General features: G+C 35.6%; 1 protein-coding gene and 1 long non-coding RNA gene across 3 annotated transcripts in view; both read right to left on the minus strand.

The window, feature by feature from the left end:
- Positions 1–462: 462 nt before the first annotated feature.
- Positions 463–8,083, minus strand: LOC144036684 (uncharacterized). Of its 2 annotated transcripts, none has more exons than XR_013288702.1 (3): positions 8,069–8,083; positions 2,898–2,957; positions 463–757 (listed from the first exon to the last, which is right to left on the minus strand). It is a non-coding gene; the product is annotated as an uncharacterized LOC144036684 (long non-coding RNA). The 2 variants fall into 2 exon arrangements; XR_013288703.1 differs by having other exon boundaries at positions 463–766; positions 8,069–8,081.
- A 5,634-nt stretch (positions 8,084–13,717) lies between these two features.
- The window catches only part of LOC144036476 (melatonin receptor type 1B-B-like), a 43,936-nt gene continuing 38,181 nt past the window's right edge, over positions 13,718–19,472 (minus strand). Inside the window, exon 4 of the mRNA XM_077547167.1 lies at positions 13,718–18,261. Coding sequence (XP_077403293.1) covers positions 17,866–18,261 — 396 coding nt within the window. The 3' untranslated portion in view covers positions 13,718–17,865. The remainder of the gene's footprint in view (positions 18,262–19,472) is intronic.

The raw sequence follows: 19,472 nt of genomic DNA on the forward strand, positions 1-19,472 counted from the left end.
CCAATGTTAGCCTCCCCTTCCCCGCCATCTTATGTGAATGATGTGCAGGATGTGAAGTGGCTCTGATGCAATGCACAGCAACGTTGCATAATATATCAGTAATATTTATTCATGTATTTACTGACTTTCATGTCCTGGCGCTAGAAAAATCATATGAAAGAAAAAAAGACAAGGATACTGTTGGTTTATTTATTTATTTGGTAATGAATTCAGTTGAGAGGGCCATCGTGAGCATGTTTTTTTTTAACCAGAAAAGACAACTATACATCCATCACCACCATTCACAAACTTGTTTGACAGAAAAGTCTGCTATTTTAAAGAAAGAAACCATAGTTTGATGTAAAGTTTCATAGGGTCACATAATCACAATAATAATTTATGAGAATAAATTTGAATTCATAGTCATAAAGTGAAGAAAAAATCCATATTTACTAAGATTTTTTATTTTTTTTCCTTGGGAACCTCAAAATTCTTTGTAGCTACTTGAATGCAGCTTCAACAAGAACAAGCGTCTTTATTTTTCTTTTCCATGTTGTAAAGTTGATGTCCGGAGGCTTTTGTAGCTTCTGAAGTCTCTTGAGAGTCTCTAATTCATTGAAGAAGAAGCCGAAGAGCAGCTGACGGCCTGCGGCTCCTCCATCCTCAATTCCACCTTTTTCTGACGGCCGTCTGTTGCTTTGCTGATGCCCGTCATCGATGAATCGGGTCCGCCGAGACGCTCGGAATGACCTCCATTTTGATATTTTGATTGTTTGGGCTGTGTTCCCTCAGGAGGAGTTTAATAAGTTTATGAAGGTGGATTATTCCATCAAGATGACGTTTGTAGCAAACGACCTCTTAAGCTCTGCTGCTTTTATTAATTAGTGTGGAAGCATGAAAAGCGGTTGTGGAAAAATGAGCTGCCTTGTGGATTAAGGCAATTATTACTCAACTCCATTGCTAACGGCTCCATCAATTCAAACTTATTCCAAATAATATAGTGTGTAATTGTCATTAGCAGTTTATAGGGATATAGTCTCATGAAATATGAAAGCAATTCACAAAATTTGGTTTTATGGAAGATTTGCAGATTTTAGTAATAGGGCAAATACAAAAGTATAAAAAATATTTAAATTATTTTTTAACATTTTAATTATTTTTTGGGAAAGAAATTGCAACCTTATGATAAAAAAGTCAGATTTTTTAAATTTACTTTTGTATAGTAAAATGACACGAATAGAAAAAAATGTTGGCTAAAAAATTTTACGCGAAAAAATGATTATCATGCCAGGATTTTTTTTTTAATTGTTTGATATAAATCAAAATTTTACAAGGCTAAAATTGGATTAGATGGATGAATAAAAAAAAAAAAATTCAACCTTAAAAAAAAAGTTGTTTTTTCAAAATATAACTTTACTCGAAAAAAGTCAAAGTATTTCACAAAAAAATTGTAATTTTGTATTGTTTCCATCAAAAGCTTTCTTTGTATGTGAAAAATAACGTTTTTGTATAAAAGCTAAACATTTTTTACTTTTTCAAAGAAAACTAATCTTAAAATTTAGTGAAGTATTTTAGGAGAAAATTAATGAAAACATTTTTTTTTCATGGGAACAAAAGGTGTAATCTTTTGAGGAAAAGTAAAAAGCTGTGCGACTACTAAAATATTTTCCGACTGATCAGTCATGATTCCTGCCCCTGCGAATGTCTGCCAATTAGCATGCGTGCTAAAGGTTAGGGCTCGAAGCTTGACCTACTTTTTGAAAGAAATGCTCATCTTAAAAGAGCAAGATAATATTTTTTGACAAATGTTTGAGATTGATGTAATTTGGGTTGTATCTGATAAATATATGCAATAAAGTCATACTGTACTTTTTTTGTTTCTTACATAGAACGATGTAAGTTAATTACGTTTTTTTTCCCATGTGAACAAAAGGTTGAATCATATGAGAAAAAAAGTAAAAGCGAGGCAGCTAATATTGTTCCCAAGTGCGAAGTCATGATTCCCGCCCCCGCTGACGTCTTTCAATTAGCATGCGTGCTAAAGGTTAGCGCTAGAAGCTTGACCTACTTGTGTTCTGTTCCTCAACGTATGTTTTTCAAGCCGTTGGACCTGATGGACGTCAGCTTTGTTGCTTTGTAGCCACGTTAGTTGGCGCTTGCTGTTAGCTTGCTGCTGATTAGCTGCTGATGTGTCCTACTTTGTGTTTGCCATGTAGTTGTGTTAGCACTAGCATGTGCAGCATGTGGCGCGTGTGGAGTTGATGGTTGGATTTTTACTTCAACAAAAATGTTTTCCAAGTGAATGCTTGGAAACACGATGGTTGCCAATAATACATTTTTTGTTCTGTTACGAGAATGAAGTTGGATCTTTACTAGGAAAAATGTCATTACATGACAGCAAAATCACTTAAAAAATGAATACAAAGTCATAACAAAAATATTTTAAAAAAATAAATAAAAGTAAACATTTTCAGGGAAAACAGTTCTAAAAAATGAATTCTTACAACGAAAATGTGCATTCTGTCAAAAAAGTGTAACTCTTAAGAGAATAAAGTCTTCTTCCCGTTACATTACACAAAATCCTGTTACATTTTTCTTCTTGAAGGATTAGTCGCAATCTGTTTTATTTAAAAACATTTTTTTTTAGGAAAATTCATGTAACGAGAATAGTCACTGTCTTTCAGAAAAGGTTGTAATCGTGTTCTCTAGTAATTCAACCAGAAAAAAAAAACAGTCTTAGAATCATCATTCAACATCTTAAACATCTATTTAGGAACAGGTCAATTGTACAAAGTAAATTTGAGAAAACTTCCTTCTGATTCAAAAGTCAAAATCTGAGAATGGTTAAATTGATTATTTTTTATGTGTTATTTATTTTTATTTTTTTTTAAATAAAAATAAGGTCTAAACGTACTTACCAGTCAAAAATGTTTACTCCACATTGGCAGTTCCACGTTCCCGTAGTTTACAATGTATTTCTGGAAAAAAGTCATAAAATGAGAAGAATGAAATCAGATTATTTTATATATATACTGTATTTTTGGAGAAAAAGTCATTTTAAGACATCAAAGTAAATTATTTCAAGACAAATTTTGAATTGTACAATTTTTATGTTTCTAAAAAGCGCTCTCATCTTAAATGGACTTTTTTTTTTTTTTAAATGTGACATAATTTTATTAGGTTGTGAAACGAGAGCATACACCCAAATCAAATGTCCTTTTTTAATAATCTGTCCTCCTCCACATCATTTCTTTTTCCTTTTGTCCTTTGTTGTTTGTCGCGTTTGCGGCGAGCGACAAACACAGAGGAAGTCGTTAGCGTTGCATACTTATATAACTGCACACACACACACCCATGCAGCATCCAGACAGCAACGTCAAAGGCGATTACACACGTCGCCGATGATTCTTCTGCCCACATCGCGGCAAGCGTTACGTAACCAAAACAAAGCAACATTCGTTGTATCCATGTATGACACACTGTACATACATTGTACTTATATGTGGATACAGTATGTTTGTATGTGCATTCATACGGGATGCAGAATTCATAGCATCATCATGAGCACATCTCATGCAAGTGGAGCCGAGCTTTGTTGTTTTCTTATGACAATGTATTTTTTCCCAGTGTGTTATTACCAGAGGAAGATTTTTATTTTATTCTATTTTTTTTTAAGTTGTTATATATGTTATATATATATAAAAAAGTAAGACAAAATCAACTCTTGCTTGTCTAAATTTAGAAGCTATTTCCTGGCTATAACATTAGCCACTGTAGTGTACAGTGGCGGTGTCAGTTGGGCATATATTTTGTTATTATTGAAATTATTTGTTTTCATCCCACCAACATCTATACCACATGTTATGGAGTACCGTTCGTTCTACCTAGCGATGGTAGGCTATGATCAATTAGCTAATGATGTTTAATTTCATAGAGACATGTAATTGAGTAACAGTACTTTACCGTTTTGTATGATTTAGAATTTTTTTTTTCCCACTGAACCGATGTAGGGAGAGTTGACTGTAGAGTGGACCCGCATGTACTTGCACTTATGTATTCTTAGATTTTTTGTTCAATATTTCTTATAATATTTTTAATTTTTCTTTTTTTATTATTTCGTTTTTTGAGAGCTGTTTTTTTTGTGGAAATTGTTTATTGGAGGTTTAGCATCTTTTTTTCACGGATTTTTCAAGTATATATATATATGTAAGTGTGTAACCCTAACACATAAATATATATGTAAATATATATACAAATATACAAATCTGAAAAGCAGCTCAATAAACATTGCTAAAGGCATTTAAATAAAGTTAAGTGTTGAAGTTTGTATCAGCCAAAAACGTGACATTTTGGATGTTCTCCTTTTTCACTGCAAAACGAATATCAGCTCCAAATATCGGTTACCAGCGTCATTGACCAATGACCACCAATTATCGGTATACAGTATACATCTCCACTGTCTATCTTGTCCACGGGTTGCCAGATTCTGATGCCACACAGCACACAAAAAAGTTTCAAGAACCCAAGCCCCAAAGCATAGAATAAGTTTTGAAACGGGCCATTTGTGAGTCTTTTTGTACATTTCCAGGAGTACTCCCAGAACAAATTCATTGTATAGATTGTGTGTGGGTGGAGCATGGCAAATTTGATGACTCACCAAAGTCTGGGGTGTGGGCGGGTTTGACTTCACGAGGTACACAATCTAATGTGATCCACTACAAGAGCTACGAGATCAAACCTCCGAAGAAAAAAAAAAAATACTAATATGCAGGTTTTCAATCTCAAGAATCTTTCTATAAAATAAAAATCAATAATCCATGCAAAAAATAATAGCGTATGTTTTTGGACACAGTCGGATGCAGGCAAACGTCCAGACACCAATCCGGGATGAAGGGAAGGCGTGATGAGCCGGCACGCTCTCACAACATATAAAGCGTCATTCTCTTTTCCCTGGAAGGATAACAAGCTGATTTCAAACGTCTTCTTGTAACTCCAGCCGCGCATATCCGACGTTATTTCACATTCGTCTTCATCTTGTCATCTAAATGCATCCATGTGCATTATTTACGCTCGCATTATGTGCCACTACAACCAACTGTTCCCTCCCTATGCATCTATTATCATTTTTGAAGTTCAGCGTATGATTACGGGCAATATTCCCATGAGCTTTTACGGCCCAATCAATTTGCAAACACGGCGCCGAAAGCTCTTAAGAACAACTCGCTTTTGTTTGTCCTTAAGCCAGAGAATTAAAAGTCCCAAAAATCCCAATACAAAAAAATTAATAAAAATCTCTCGAGATTGGGGGGGGGGGGGGGGGGAGGCGATATTAAAGTACACAGAACTCATTCTGATATTTTTTTCTTACCCCCCCCCCTCCTGTTTCCACACAGCAATAACTAAGATTAATAAGCGAGCGAATAATGTGGCGTCTCGTAAATCTCCATAAAGCAGCCAGCCTTCAACTACCACACAGATAATTCAAAAACAATAAAAAAAAAAAAAGAAACATTAAAAGGACAAGCATATTTTTACATTGAAGCTTCTTTTCATTGAGAATTTTTAAGATGTTTATCGACTGGATGTGAACGCGACCCTTTTTGCTGCCACTGGAGCAAAACGGTGTCATTTTCCTTCCACATTTGCTGCAATTTGTCACATGTGTACAATTTATTTTATTTATATGGAAAATGCACTATTTATGAGGGCGGCCCCAGCATGCATCTGATGTGTCGAAACACATCAAGATTGTGTTTGTTTCCCTTGTAATAATAATAATAATAATGATAACAGTAATAGCAAGCGCATTTAGAATGTATTTTTCCCATTGGTAACATAAGATGAATGCTAACCTTAGGACACAACAAACAAGCATTGAAGTTCGACGATGTCGTTACAATATGGGTGTCAGGCCATTACAAATTTTAATCGTAATTAATCGCATATTATTGTATAATAAAATGTACAATCATTTTTTTCCCAAGTTTGATACTCTTGTTAACATAAATTTGGAAAATATGTTAAACTAATAGAATTTTTTTAGTCATTGATACAGTCATTTCATAATAATTCATAAAATTGAGTAAAAATTAAAAAGATGTGCTGCACTCTAAAACAAAACAAAGCAGTATGATAATGATTTGCGTTGAGGTCATATTTCTGCCACTAGATGGCATAATTGCATTTGTAAGACATTGTTGACAATTGTTCTTTTCATATTAAGAGCTACCTAATCTTTAACATGAAAGAACTTGTGAAATGCTGCACATTTTAAAAAATTGTAAAATACAACATGAGCCCCAGTTTACACAAATATACGTATGCATTATTATTACATTTATTATTGCTAAATTATGACATGGACATGTCTGCTGCGTTACGACTGGAATTCCTCCAGTAGCCTGCACTTTTCCAGTCCAAGCAAGGGGCGGTTATTAATTGCATGTTAAAAAATGTATTGGCGTTAAAGGAAATTTACATTAAATCAAAATTAACACCCCTACGTGACAATAAACAGTTTTTTATTAATTCAGCCTGCAAAGCCATTTTCACGTATTAACATATAAATTGGTAGACTTTTCTATCTTGAATAGACCCACAAAAAAATCTCAACAAGCCAAAAAGACACAAAAGTGCGTCATTTTGGTTTGAATTGATAACAAAGTTCCATTACAACATCAATTCAGCTCTCAAAGGCAGTTTTACACAGCAACCTGACATTTGGCTGACATGTCTATTATGGGTAGACCCACAAAAAAGTCTCAATAAGCCATGCCCAAAAATAACAGGAAGTCTGCCATTTTGGTTTGAATTTCAAACGTCCATTTTAGGATCGTTTGACCATTTTTGGGGTTCATTTAATAGAAAACATGTCATAGAAAACATAACATAAATTGGTAGACTTTTCTATCTTGAACAGACCCACAAAAAAATCTCAACAAGCCAAAAAGACACAAAAGTGCATCATTTTGGTTTGAATTGATAACAAAGCTCCATGACAACATCAATTCAGCTCTCAAAGGCAGTTTTACACAGCAACCTGACATTTGGCTGACATGTCTATTATGGGTAGACCCACAAAAAAGTCTCAATAAGCCATGCCCAAAAAGAACAGGAAGTCTGCCATTTTGGTTTGAATTTCAAACGTCCATTTTAGGATCATTTGACCATTTTTGGGGTTCATTTAATAGAAAACATGCCATAGAAAACATAACATATAAATTGGTAGACTTTTCTATCTTGAACAGACCCACAAAAAAATCTCAACAAGCCAAAAAGACACAAAAGTGCATCATTTTGGTTTGAATTGATAACAAAGTTCCATTACAACATCAATTCAGCTCTCAAAGGCAGTTTTACACAGCAACCTGACATGTCTATTATGGGTAGACCCACAAAAAAGTCTCAATAAGCCATGCCCAAAAAGAACAGGAAGTCTGCCATTTTGGTTTGAATTTCAAACATCCATTTTAGGATCATTTGACCATTTTTGGGGTTCATTTAATAGAAAACATGTCATAGAAAACATAACATATAAATTGGTAGACTTTTCTATCTTGAATAGACCCACAAAAAAATCTCAACAAGCCAAAAAGACACAAAAGTGCGTCATTTTGGTTTGAATTGATAACAAAGTTCCATTACAACACCAATTCAGCTCTCAAAGGCAGTTTTACACAGCAACCTGACATTTGGTCGACATGTCTATTATGGGTAGACCCACAAAAAAGTCTCAATAAGCCATGCCCAAAAAGAACAGGAAGTCTGCCATTTTGGTTTGAATTTCAAACGTCCATTTTAGGATCATTTGACCATTTTTGGGGTTCATTTAATAGAAAACATGCCATAGAAAACATAACATATAAATTGGTAGTGTCAGTAAGGTGGGGGCTTTAGGACCCAGATGCAGGAAGGCAGAGGTGCAGTCCAAAAAGAGGTTTTAATTTCTAATCAAAAAAAAAACTAACTTCAAAAAACTGAACTAACAAAAGATGAAGCTAAACATGACAAAACAACTAAGGCGAGACTAACAATATGACATGGATCCTGATAAGGTAACAAGGTCAGCGTGACGTGGCGAAAGACTTACGACAGTGGCAACAGCAAAAATGAACCGACACAGACAGGGGGGAGACAACCGACTAAATACACCAACACTAATGACATGACAAGACACACCTGGCTGAGGGCACTGATTGGATGACACATGAGGGTGATGGGGACACAGGTGGACACAATCAGGGTTGACACAGACACCACACGAGGAAGGGCAAGTGACCAGAAACGAGAGGAGTCAGACTTTTCACAATAAAACAGGAAATGACAAGACAAGGGGAACACACAAGGAAAACATGACAGGGAGTAAACAAAACTGAAAATAAACATGACAGGTAGACTTTTCTATCTTGAATAGACCCACAAAAAATCTCAACAAGCCAAAAAGACACAAAAGTGCGTCATTTTGGTTTGAATTGATAACAAAGTTCCATTACAACACCAATTCAGCTCTCAAAGGCAGTTTTACACAGCAACAAAAAGAACAGGAAGTCTGCCATTTTGGTTTGAATTTCAAACGTCCATTCTAGGATCGTTTGACCATTTTTGGGGTTAATTTAAAAGAAAACATGTCCTAGATATTTTGTTCAGTTGCTACCAAATTTGAACCTTAGACAAGACAGCTGGAATAGGGGGTTGAAAAAAACTTTTTTCTTCTCATTGTGAGTAGGCAGATCATTGTGTCAGTTTTGTGACTTCAAAATAAAACACAAACCAAACATTTGGAAAATTCAGCCCCAGAATCCAGTTTCATGTATCAAGATAAAAAGTAGACTTTTCCATCTTGAGTAGACACACAAAAAAAAGTCTCGAGAGGCCCCGCCCTAAAAAAAAACAGGAAATCTTTCAAGTTAGTTTGAATTGACCATCTTCGGCTCATTTCGGACTTTTTCAGTACCCTTTCAAAGTCAAACTCGTCCAACAGGTTTTGTCCCACTGCACCCAAATTGTGTGCAAAAGTGACCTTTCGGGCTCTCTGTATGAAACCTGTTGCCACCTTGACACGCACACAAACAGCGCTACTAATATGATTTATAATATAGAATATGGGACGTGTGCAAAATCAATGGCAGACAACCTTTGCATGTATGCCATTCTGGGAAGGTTGACAAATAAAAAGTCACGGCAAGGACTGTTCAATCAAACAATGCTCTATTGGTATTCTATTGTCGTATGTACCTTATTAAAGAAAATACGTAGACCACTTACTTACGTGGCCAGACAGCAAACACTTGATCCATTTTCATACCCATTGATCCAAGAAGCTTTGAGGTAACAAACTACTACTTGGTTCATTTTTCTACAAGATAAGAATAACATTAATTATAAGACATTGGAACCTCAGTTTTTGGTGATGAAACCAGTCCAGAATGTTTGGCTAAAGTCATATGGTACAATTTCATTACACGCAATAATTTATTTATTTAAAAATTTTAAATGTAGCCTACACATCAGGACTCAGGCTCTTCCTCTTGTTCAACCACAATAACAATCTTGCAGTTTTATACACTTTCACATGAAAATGAGAACTTTTTCATATTTACTTTGGGGAAGTCTTATTTTAAAATGTATAGCCGGTGAAAAAAAAAAAGGAGAAAAAAAAGAAAATGTTCCCCTTTTGTACTGGTGACGCATCAGAAATGAAACGTTTTAAGGGGCGCCGACATCAATTATTACCTTTTTTTGATCGTCTCACGTACACAATTTGTCATCCTGGTGGCTTGTACGGTTCATATTTGATATGCCGCGCACCCCCTGCAGCCACACAATCCTACCTTTGACGTAAAAACGCCATTTTTAATTTTCTTCGCAACGCCCAGACGGCCCAGCAGAACTTCACCTGCAAGCAAAGTGAAATTACATTCCACCCTTTTTAATTCATGTCGCAATATGTTTATCATTGCGGCCGGTTAGTTTCAGTTTCTCTTTGGAACAGTTTTCGTAGCATAAAAAAAAAAACATTTTGCCTTAGCAACATGATATTTGGTAGACCCATAAAAAAAAGTCTCAAGAAGCCTTGATCCTAATGACAAGAAAGTCCTCCATTTTGTTTTGAAGGGGCCATTTTAGAGTCATTTTGGTCATTTCCAAGGTTCCTTCAAAGTCATACATAAAATTTGCAAGACACGTCAATTATGAGTAAAAGGTTTCAAGAAGCCACGACTAAAAAGAAACATTTTGATTTGAAGTGGCCATTATTAAGCGCAACTATGGTCATTTACACGTCTCCTTTAAAGATGCTACCAAATTTTAACCATGTTTACACAAAATTGCGAATCATATTAGTTTTTGTCATTTTGTTATTTTTAGCGGAGCATGGTGGAAAATTGTGATGATTCGCCTCTCGAAGACGAGACAATGAGCCGAGCTGATCCAAAAACCTTGAAAAATTCAGCCCCAAAGTCAGTTTGAATTAGCAGCATGACATTTGGTAGGCATGCCTATTATGAGTAAACCCACAAAAAAAAGTTCCAAGAAGCAATGCTAAAAAAAAAAAAAAAGACACAGAAAATCTGCCATTTTGGTTAGAATTTGAGGCATCCATTTTAGGACCATTTTGACAATTTCCTTTCAGTTCCTTCAAAATAAAACTTGTCCAAGAGGTTTTGTCAAGTTGCTACCAATTTTTTTTTTATTTTTATGAAACGGACACTAAATTGGCGGCAACATTTTATGACTTTCAACTGACGATAGTTTTCTTGTTATCTTTATTCTGATGTGTTTTTGCATTCTTCAAAAATATAATATATAATAAAATATAGTCTAAATTCAATAAGAATCTTCTCTTTACACAGAACTATAAGTCATGAAAGTTTGACGATTGTCTGAAAAATGCAACCATCTCCTTGCATATCATACAAAGTGAACAGTAACCTTGTTTTGCCACAACCTAGCCGCCTTTAAAAAAAAAAAAAAACGCACATCAAAAATGAATTTAAATCAACACAAAATGAAGGTGAGATGACTCTTTATTGACATTTGCACACAATAACTCCCCCCAAAATGATTCGGTGAAAAGATGGACGTCATCCAATCCGTGTGGTGGTGCCAACGTGAAGGGCCCCCTTCAGAGTTGCCGCGTTTTCAAAAGTTCATCCATATTTCATGTGAAAAGGACGCGCGGGACAAAAGACAGGCGTATTAATTCAATTCGCAGCGCTAATTAATTCTCTTAAGGGTTTTAAAGGTGCCCACGCGTCGATTCAACCACTGTGAGCAAAACACACAGTCAGCTAAACTACGCTAAATTAAGCCCAAAGTGAAAAGCCAATGACTTGAAAACTTCAAAAACAAGCTCCACTTTTTTGAAACCACGCTTGTGTCATTATCTCTTAAAATACATTATTGATACAGCCGGATCAAATATCATTGCAGTCCGATGAGCTTAATGCTAATGCGAAACGCTTCATGTATTCATTCATTCATTTATTCATGTATTCATTTATGCAATAATTGTATTTCTGAATTACATTGAAGTACAATATTAAAGAGTGCCGATCACCAAATATAAATAAAATGTTACCTGCCATATTGACGTCATTTAGTTCCTGTCATAACTTTGTGTGGGCTTCTTTCTCTCCATTAAATTCATCGTCATTCAAACTCTGCGTGAACTTTATACGTTCTTTCAACTTTGCGGTGACTCATGAAATAGTCATAGTATCGTTCCGCCTCAATCACTGTGGTTGCAGCCAGTGTGCGGACAATACCGGAATTTTAAAGAAAGACATCAAAAGGACACCGGAGTTTGAATGGTGAGTCTTTATCCCCCAAAATATGTTCTTTGTGGTTCCTTGAACAGTGCAAAAAAAAAAAAAAAGAGTCTTCAATCGTACCTAATGATGTGTCCAACAAGTTCAATAATTACAAGTAAATCCAACGTTGCAGCAATGTTAATCTGCCTGGCATTTATCTCATCACATTTGCAGTTATATAAAACAGGCCAGGTCACTTTAATGATCGCGTGTCCTTTCCATCAAATGAAAAGCTGCCATATTGTTTGCGGACATAATAAACACCCGGATTAAAATGTGTCCATCTAATTCACCGAATAAGTCGTTAATCTGCGCATTAGATGCAATTAAAGTGAGAGATATGAATTATTTATCTGCTCACGTCCTCTGTCACGATCTTGACCGATTTCCTGTCTCAGAGTTCCCGACAGACCATGAATGCATCACTATTGGGTGGTAGAAATGTGCTCTCTTACTTGCAGCTAATTATCAAAAGATATAAGGTAAAAAAAAAAATAAAAAAAATAAAATAAAATATATATATATATATATTAGGGGTGGGGATCTTTGAATGTCTCACGATTCGATTAGATTCCGATATTTGGGTCTGCGATTCGATTCAGAATTGATTTTCGATTAAGAACGATTTTTGATTCCAAATGATTTCATTGACAATAATTTTTGCTTCAATCTATAGATTTGCAAGGAATTGTAATGATCTACTCCAGTCTGACTCGCTAATGCTAATTAGCGCGCTACTCGCGGCTCTTTTATCACTCAAAAGAACGTCTCCACGCTGAAAAAAAGAACAACTTTTATGGGAATAACTTGAACGTGACTTTTTCCTTCTACACTCTAATGTGGCTACAACTTAACAGTGTATTAAACCTCGTGGAACCACACTGCCCCCCAGTGGCCAAACCGGGTACAACACGAACAGCGCTCCCAATAAAGGCACACACAGACAAAGGCAAGACAGTATAAAATAATTAAAATAAAAATCGATTTTGGGACATTTAAAATCAATTTTGAATTGTACTAAATGAGAATAAATTTTCCTAAGATATGTATATATATATATATATATGATGAAATAGGCTCGGGTTTGATTGGTTTTTATTGGAGCGTATATATTTCCAGGTGGTGGCCCGTAACAAGTCTCGCAATATCAGGCGAGCCTTTGAACCCGTCACATCACGTCCGAGCGGATCACGTTCCACCCCACCCCCCAACCCCCCCCAGTCCCCCCGGTCCGTGTTTTCACTCGGAGCATCCTGCGGGCATCCAGACGCCGCACCTGTCGGAGAATTCATGTCAGTGAACATCAGCAGAGCGAGAGCGGCGCTAGTCGAGCGTGACGCAAGCACCCCCCCCACCCCCCCATGCACACCCTCTCCTACTCCACAGCAGCAAACATTTACCACCCTCCAAAAAAGAACGGAATAAAAAGGAGATGTCTACAATGCTGATGAGGGGCATTGCCAGACATTTGCCTCAGGTGGCGCTACAACCGCCATAACCTTACCTCCAATTTAGCCAATCAGAAGTCGGAAGAAAGTCCTTTATGGAAAAGGCGCAAGGACAAAAAGGACTCGGAAATGAAATTGGTTGTTTTTAGACGTAAAAAAAACCCTTTTTTTTTAAATGACAAAAAATGTTTTATAGCGGCACTATTTTGTATGACCTCATTCAGCCAAGACTATCCAAATGAATTATATTCAATTAAATTCAATTTAACAGAAATAAAAAAAATTATATATTTTTTAAATAGAGTATATCAAAAACAAACTAAAAATAAAATTAACATAGATAAATAAATAATTTAATGAATGAATAAAAATAAAAGTTGGTGAAAGATGAAACAGAAATGAAATTAAACTGAAGTAAAGTAAAATAAAAACAATATGCATAAAATAAAATAAATAAATAAAATACAATAAGCAATAACGTTAAATAAAACAAAATTTAATGTAAAGTTCTTATATAGATAAAAAAAAGAAAAAAAAAGTCATATAATTACTCTAAAATTCATTTTCCACAATCGCATTTTATTCCATGTGACCCAAATGCACAGACTTGAACTAAATATTCCTGCTCAATCAATAAGAACTCATTTTCTATAACCACTTCATAAAGTCCACCGTGTGCCTTTAATAATTCATCCCTAATCATAGGGCAGGCGTGTCGTGCTGCTCGTCATAAGCAACATTGGATTTGAGATTGAAGGCGTCAGTTGCGGCCGATTTGTTTGCGGCGCCACATGAGGAGTCAATAAGCATTATTACGTCACTTTGACCGCGGCCGAGCTGCATTAACAGCAACAGACCAGAGAGCGAGCAAGCGCATATTTGTTCATCCTGCTCCTGTATAAATTGTCCACAACATGTCTACGAGGACACGTGCAGCTAGAGTGGAGGTGTCAAAATGTGACAGTGTTGCTTTCTGCCAGCTATCGCCTCGCCGTAGAAGGAGAAGAAGAAAAGAAAAAAAAAAGACCTCAGGTGTTTGCAAAGTTTACTCCATGAAATGCTAATCCCGTTTGGCATAACTCTCTACTTTGGCTTCTAAAAGTAAAACACACCTCAGAGGAACTGCAAATGCTTGTAAAAAGACTGAAATATCCACGTTTCTTTGATCTTCACATCATTTTTAGCGGGCTAGCTGATAGCATGTTAGCTTTTAATATCAAACGTGTGTACATATGTATGTATGATACTGTACATACATACATACATTGCCTTTATAAAATACATATAAATACATACATATACATTGTACATAGCACCCTTTAGCAACCCATTATATTTTAGCACGCTACATGTTAGCATTTATGTGTTGTAAAGTGCTTCTCAGTTTGCCTTAGTGTTTATTTTTCATTCAGTTTGTTAGCTTACTGTAGTTTAGCATTTTATCTGTAAGCATGTTATTGTTTTATCACTTTGTGACTTGACTTATTTGAAATAGTACCTGACCGCAGGGCATGAAGTTAAGCCCATACTTGATCGATCTACCTTACCGCTTTTTGTACCAAGGTTGGTATCTTGCTGTATGTTAGCATACCAACTTATAGCACGTTAGCATTTGACCAATTGCTGTTTGAAATATTAGCTGACTAAAGGGCATCATCTTAGCGCTTTTTGTTTATGGATTGCTATTTTGCTATATGTTAGCATAGCAAATGTTATCATGTTAGCATTATTCAGAGTGTAGACATTTCATTTTCCAGCGTTTCTCTAAGCACTTCGAGGACATTCGACTTTTACATTCTCACCCAAGTTTTAATGCGACCTTGTCCATTTCACACGTGAACCGCAAACGCTTTGACAATTAAAGCGCAACGCGCTCAGGCGGCGGCCCCCGAGGCAGCAGTCGGGGCGGCGCTTCGGCAGCACAGGTCAAGCAGAAGCCAATGGGCAATGGCAAACTTTTAATGCCGTGACGTGAACTCACGCTGGCGTGACAGAGAGTTTTAAAAACATTTCCAAAAAAACACATGTCCATTGACAACAATTAAAAGTCCACACTGAAGCTAATTTACAAAATATTCTCATTACATTTAGGAAAAAGACAAGAAACGGCGCCCTGAGATGAGCGTCAATGAATGTCAGTGAATAACAGCAAGAAGAACAGACACGATAAAGAACACAGAATATTTTCTTCATATGAAAATAAATTAACGTAAAAAAATATAGATATGAAGGGACTGCGTGTGATATAGAAGAAAGAGAACCCTTTTTTTTCTCATATATTTAACACTACCAATTTCAGTATAGGATTGCATGCATAGTGTTGATGTCCAATTAAAAGCATATACAGTACTATATGTCAAACTTTGGAGATTTGAATTTAAATTAATGTGTTTTTAAATCTAGTTCTTAATATACATAAAAACATAATTAAATGAATTGCAATCATAAATATAGTTATTTTTTTAAAAACAAGAATTGCTTTTGGTCATGTAATTTATTTTTATGGGTACTTCGTTTAAAAAAATAAATAAAATATAATTTTTTACAGTATGTTATTAGGACTGATTTATTTGAACTATTTTACATCTTGTTTAAAAAGTGATTTTCTTCATTAAATTGATTAAAATGGTTTTGGTTTTTTATTATTAAATACAATATTTTTTTAACATATACATCTAAAAATAATTTATTTCATTCAGTAATTTAGTTTTAAATGTCTTTCTTCTTTATTTATAAAATATAATACAAAGTATTTTCTTGGATTTGAATTTCATTTGATTTATAATTCATTCAGTTCTTTAGTCATTAAAATAATTAATTACACAAAATACAAAATTTTTAAAAGTTTTTAAAAATACTTTTTTTGTGTGTGTATTTTAACTGATTTAGCGCTTTTGTTAAATTCCCAAAATTTAAATAAAAATACTTCAGCCTAATCACAGCAAGAATTAAACTGCAACAACGTAACGTGCAGTTGTAATCTTGAAATGAGCGCTTGTCCAACGGGAAGTGTCCTCAAGATGCTACATCACGCGCAGCCAGCAGCCATGTTTGCTAACACATGGTGAATGGACAACAACTTCCTGATCGGGAATTATTTACTAAGTTTGTCTACATTTCGGTTCCGTATACGTTAGTATACATCTGAGCTGGCCATGTTGAACGCGCATTTTTCACTCTTGCCAGAATTTAGTAGGATTTTGTAAAGCAACTGTAGCACATTAGCAACACTCACTAAGCTTTTTTTCCACATTAGCATGGACTATGTAGTCCATTGAGTTCTCAAATGAACATTAGTGTTTCAATAAAAGTTGCTAACATGCTAACTGTTAAGATGTTAACATCTCAAAATCCTTATCAATCTGCCTCAGCTTGCCATTTGCTAGGCTAATAACTGTTAGCATATTAGCATTCCAGTTGGCTTTTGATGCTTTCGAGTCTTCATTAGCGCCCAGTTCACTGAGCTGGAGGTTGTTGTGAGCAATTGTTAGAATCTCCTTTAAAAGAAATATTAGTCTACAGGACAAGCCTGTAGTGTGTCTCAAATGTCGGCTGAAGGGTTCACGACAGTTAGCGGCTCATATTAGGGAGCAATAAAATTTTGTAGAATTTCCTACTGAATTCTGGCAAGAAAATGTGACAACACACTAATGATCATTTCTGGTATTCAAGTGAGGTGTGTCGAACCATTTGAGAAATGTTGTTCAATGCAGGTAGTTGTCATGCTATATGTTAGCATACCAACTCCATGTAAGGACTCAATTTACAATCCCATTAGGCTTTTGCACATTAACATGTAATCTCGAGGCACGAGATGTTCTCAAATGAACATTAGGGTTCCAAAGCAGCATACTAACTATTAGCATGGTAGTGTTTTATTAATTCCCATTCGAAATAGTACCCGGCAAAAGGCATGCTGTAGAATATTGATATGCCTTGATTGGTTGCTGTCTTGTCATGGATTATCATAATGACTGCTAACATGCTAGCGGTTTTCATGCTAGCTGTTAGCCTCTTTTTAATTCTCAGTTTAAATGGTATCTAACTACAGGGCATAATGTACAATATTAATCTGTCTTGGCGCTCTTTTTATTTTTTTAGTCAGGTTGCAATGTGTCAGCATAAAGACAGTTAGCATGCCAACTGTTAGCCTATTATCAATTCTCATTTGAAATAGTATCCAACCACAGGGCATAATGAAGAATATTTATCACTCTGTCTTTTTTTGTAGTCAGTGTGCTATCTTTCTGTATGCTAGCATAACTGCGGTTAGCTGCGGGCTGTAGTGTAACCTTGTTAAAATTTCAATTAAAAAAACTGACAGGGCAAGCACGTAGTCTGTCACGAATGTTAGGTAAGGAAGTACCGGTACCAAGAACTAAAAGTTCCTGGAATTTTTCCTACTATTTTCTGGCACAAAACAACACCCTGATTATTATTTCTGTGTGTTTAAAAAAAAGTTTTTTATATATATATTTTTTTTTACTAAATTGGCATTCAAATGATGCAAGTCAGATGATTTTGAGGCTTTGGAAGTTTGTCAGGCAGCTCATGTGCAACCATTCCGATTGTTCCGTTAGCGTCGTCTCGGTAATGCGCAAGTCTTTGTCGTTGGCTGGATCCCTAAGCTACTCGTTGTTGTTGAGCGGCGGCGGTGGCGACTGCTTGCTGCGCAGGCTGCGGCCGTCGGTGGCGGCCCGCGACGTCTCGGTGACGAAGAGGCGCGTCACCCACACGGATGTGACGATGCGTTTGTATTCGTTGCGAAAGTTCCGGTTGAGTAGACCGTAGATGATGGCGTTGAGACAACTGTTGAAGTAGGCCATGAAGTAGCTGACCACGAAGAGCCACTCGGGGATTAGCGGCACTACGCGCGTCGGGTCTACCGCCACCGCTAGCCCGATCAGGTTGAGCGGCGCCCAGCAGATGGCGAAAAGCACGAACACCACGAACATGGTGATGAAGTTGCGCAGGTCGCTCGGACGCAGACGAGGGCTTTCCTCCGTCTTCACTTTGCGACGCACCTAAAAGCACCGACCACAAAAGAAAACAGTTGTCAAAGTACAACGCAAAGCCCAATTTTTCTCTCTAAACATTTCGATTTTTTTTGTTACTAGTTTGACTTTTTCTTTCCTAAAATAAGTACGAAATTTTGGGAACATTTCTTTAAAGTAGTTGTAAGATTTTTTGGGTGTAAGATTACAACTCTCAATCTTGTATTTATTTTTCTCGTCACGTAAAAAAACACAAAGTTTTTGACAAAAAAAAGTAGGATTTTTTTCGCCATAATTGTTGGAATATAATTTTATTTTCTCCCGAAAAAAAAAAAGAATATGATTTTATTCTAAGATTACAGTTTTTTTCTCAAATTTTAGTTTACAATTTTTCTCGCAGAAAAGTCAACATTTTTGTCATAAGATTAGGACGTTAAAAAACGTCATACTCTTTCCAATAAGGTTAGAAATTAATCTTGAAAGATTACTACCATCTTTTTTCTAAAAATGTATTAATAAAAAAATATTTGGAAGATCAAGATGTTATATCTCATAAGATTGTTACTTTCTTTCTAAAATGATTACTTTGTCGTAATTTTTAATTTGAATTTTTTTTTATTTTTTTTATTTTTTTTACCACAAACTGGTACATTAGGATTTTTGTAAGAATAGAACAATATTCTTAAACAGTTATTTTTGTTGGAAGATTATGACTTTTCTCTCTAAAAAAAACAAAGCACATTTTGTCATTTAAAGATTAAAAAAATAAAATAAAAATCAAAAAATTTATTTACAAAAAAACCAACTACTTTTTGGTTGGAAGACTTAAAATTCTGTCTGTAGTAAGATCTCGTAAGAGTTTTTTTTGTTGGAAGAAACACAACTAAACTAAATTTCCCCAAAATTGAAGCCTTATTTCAATGTTTTAGCATTTTGGAATTGCGGTAAGCGGTTTGCTTTTTCTTGAGCTTTTTTGAAACACATAAATAGGCTCGATTATCTCACGCTTATTTGTATACTGTACATGTCAAGAGAAATTAGATGTAGTCCTAGATACCAAGAGTACAATCAAAGACAATCTTTTTATTCCCACACACGTGCGCTGACATTTGTGCACGTGCTCAGGTAAAAAAAAAAAAAAGCGTCACATTTTGGCTCGTTACGGTTCAACATGGTCAAGTCCAAATGTTAATATGTCAGGCAGGATTTAAACGGCGCGTTGTGGCATTTAAAGAATTATG

This window comes from Vanacampus margaritifer, chromosome 16 (assembly GCF_051991255.1).
Source record: "Vanacampus margaritifer isolate UIUO_Vmar chromosome 16, RoL_Vmar_1.0, whole genome shotgun sequence".
NCBI classification, from domain to species: domain Eukaryota; kingdom Metazoa; phylum Chordata; class Actinopteri; order Syngnathiformes; family Syngnathidae; genus Vanacampus; species Vanacampus margaritifer.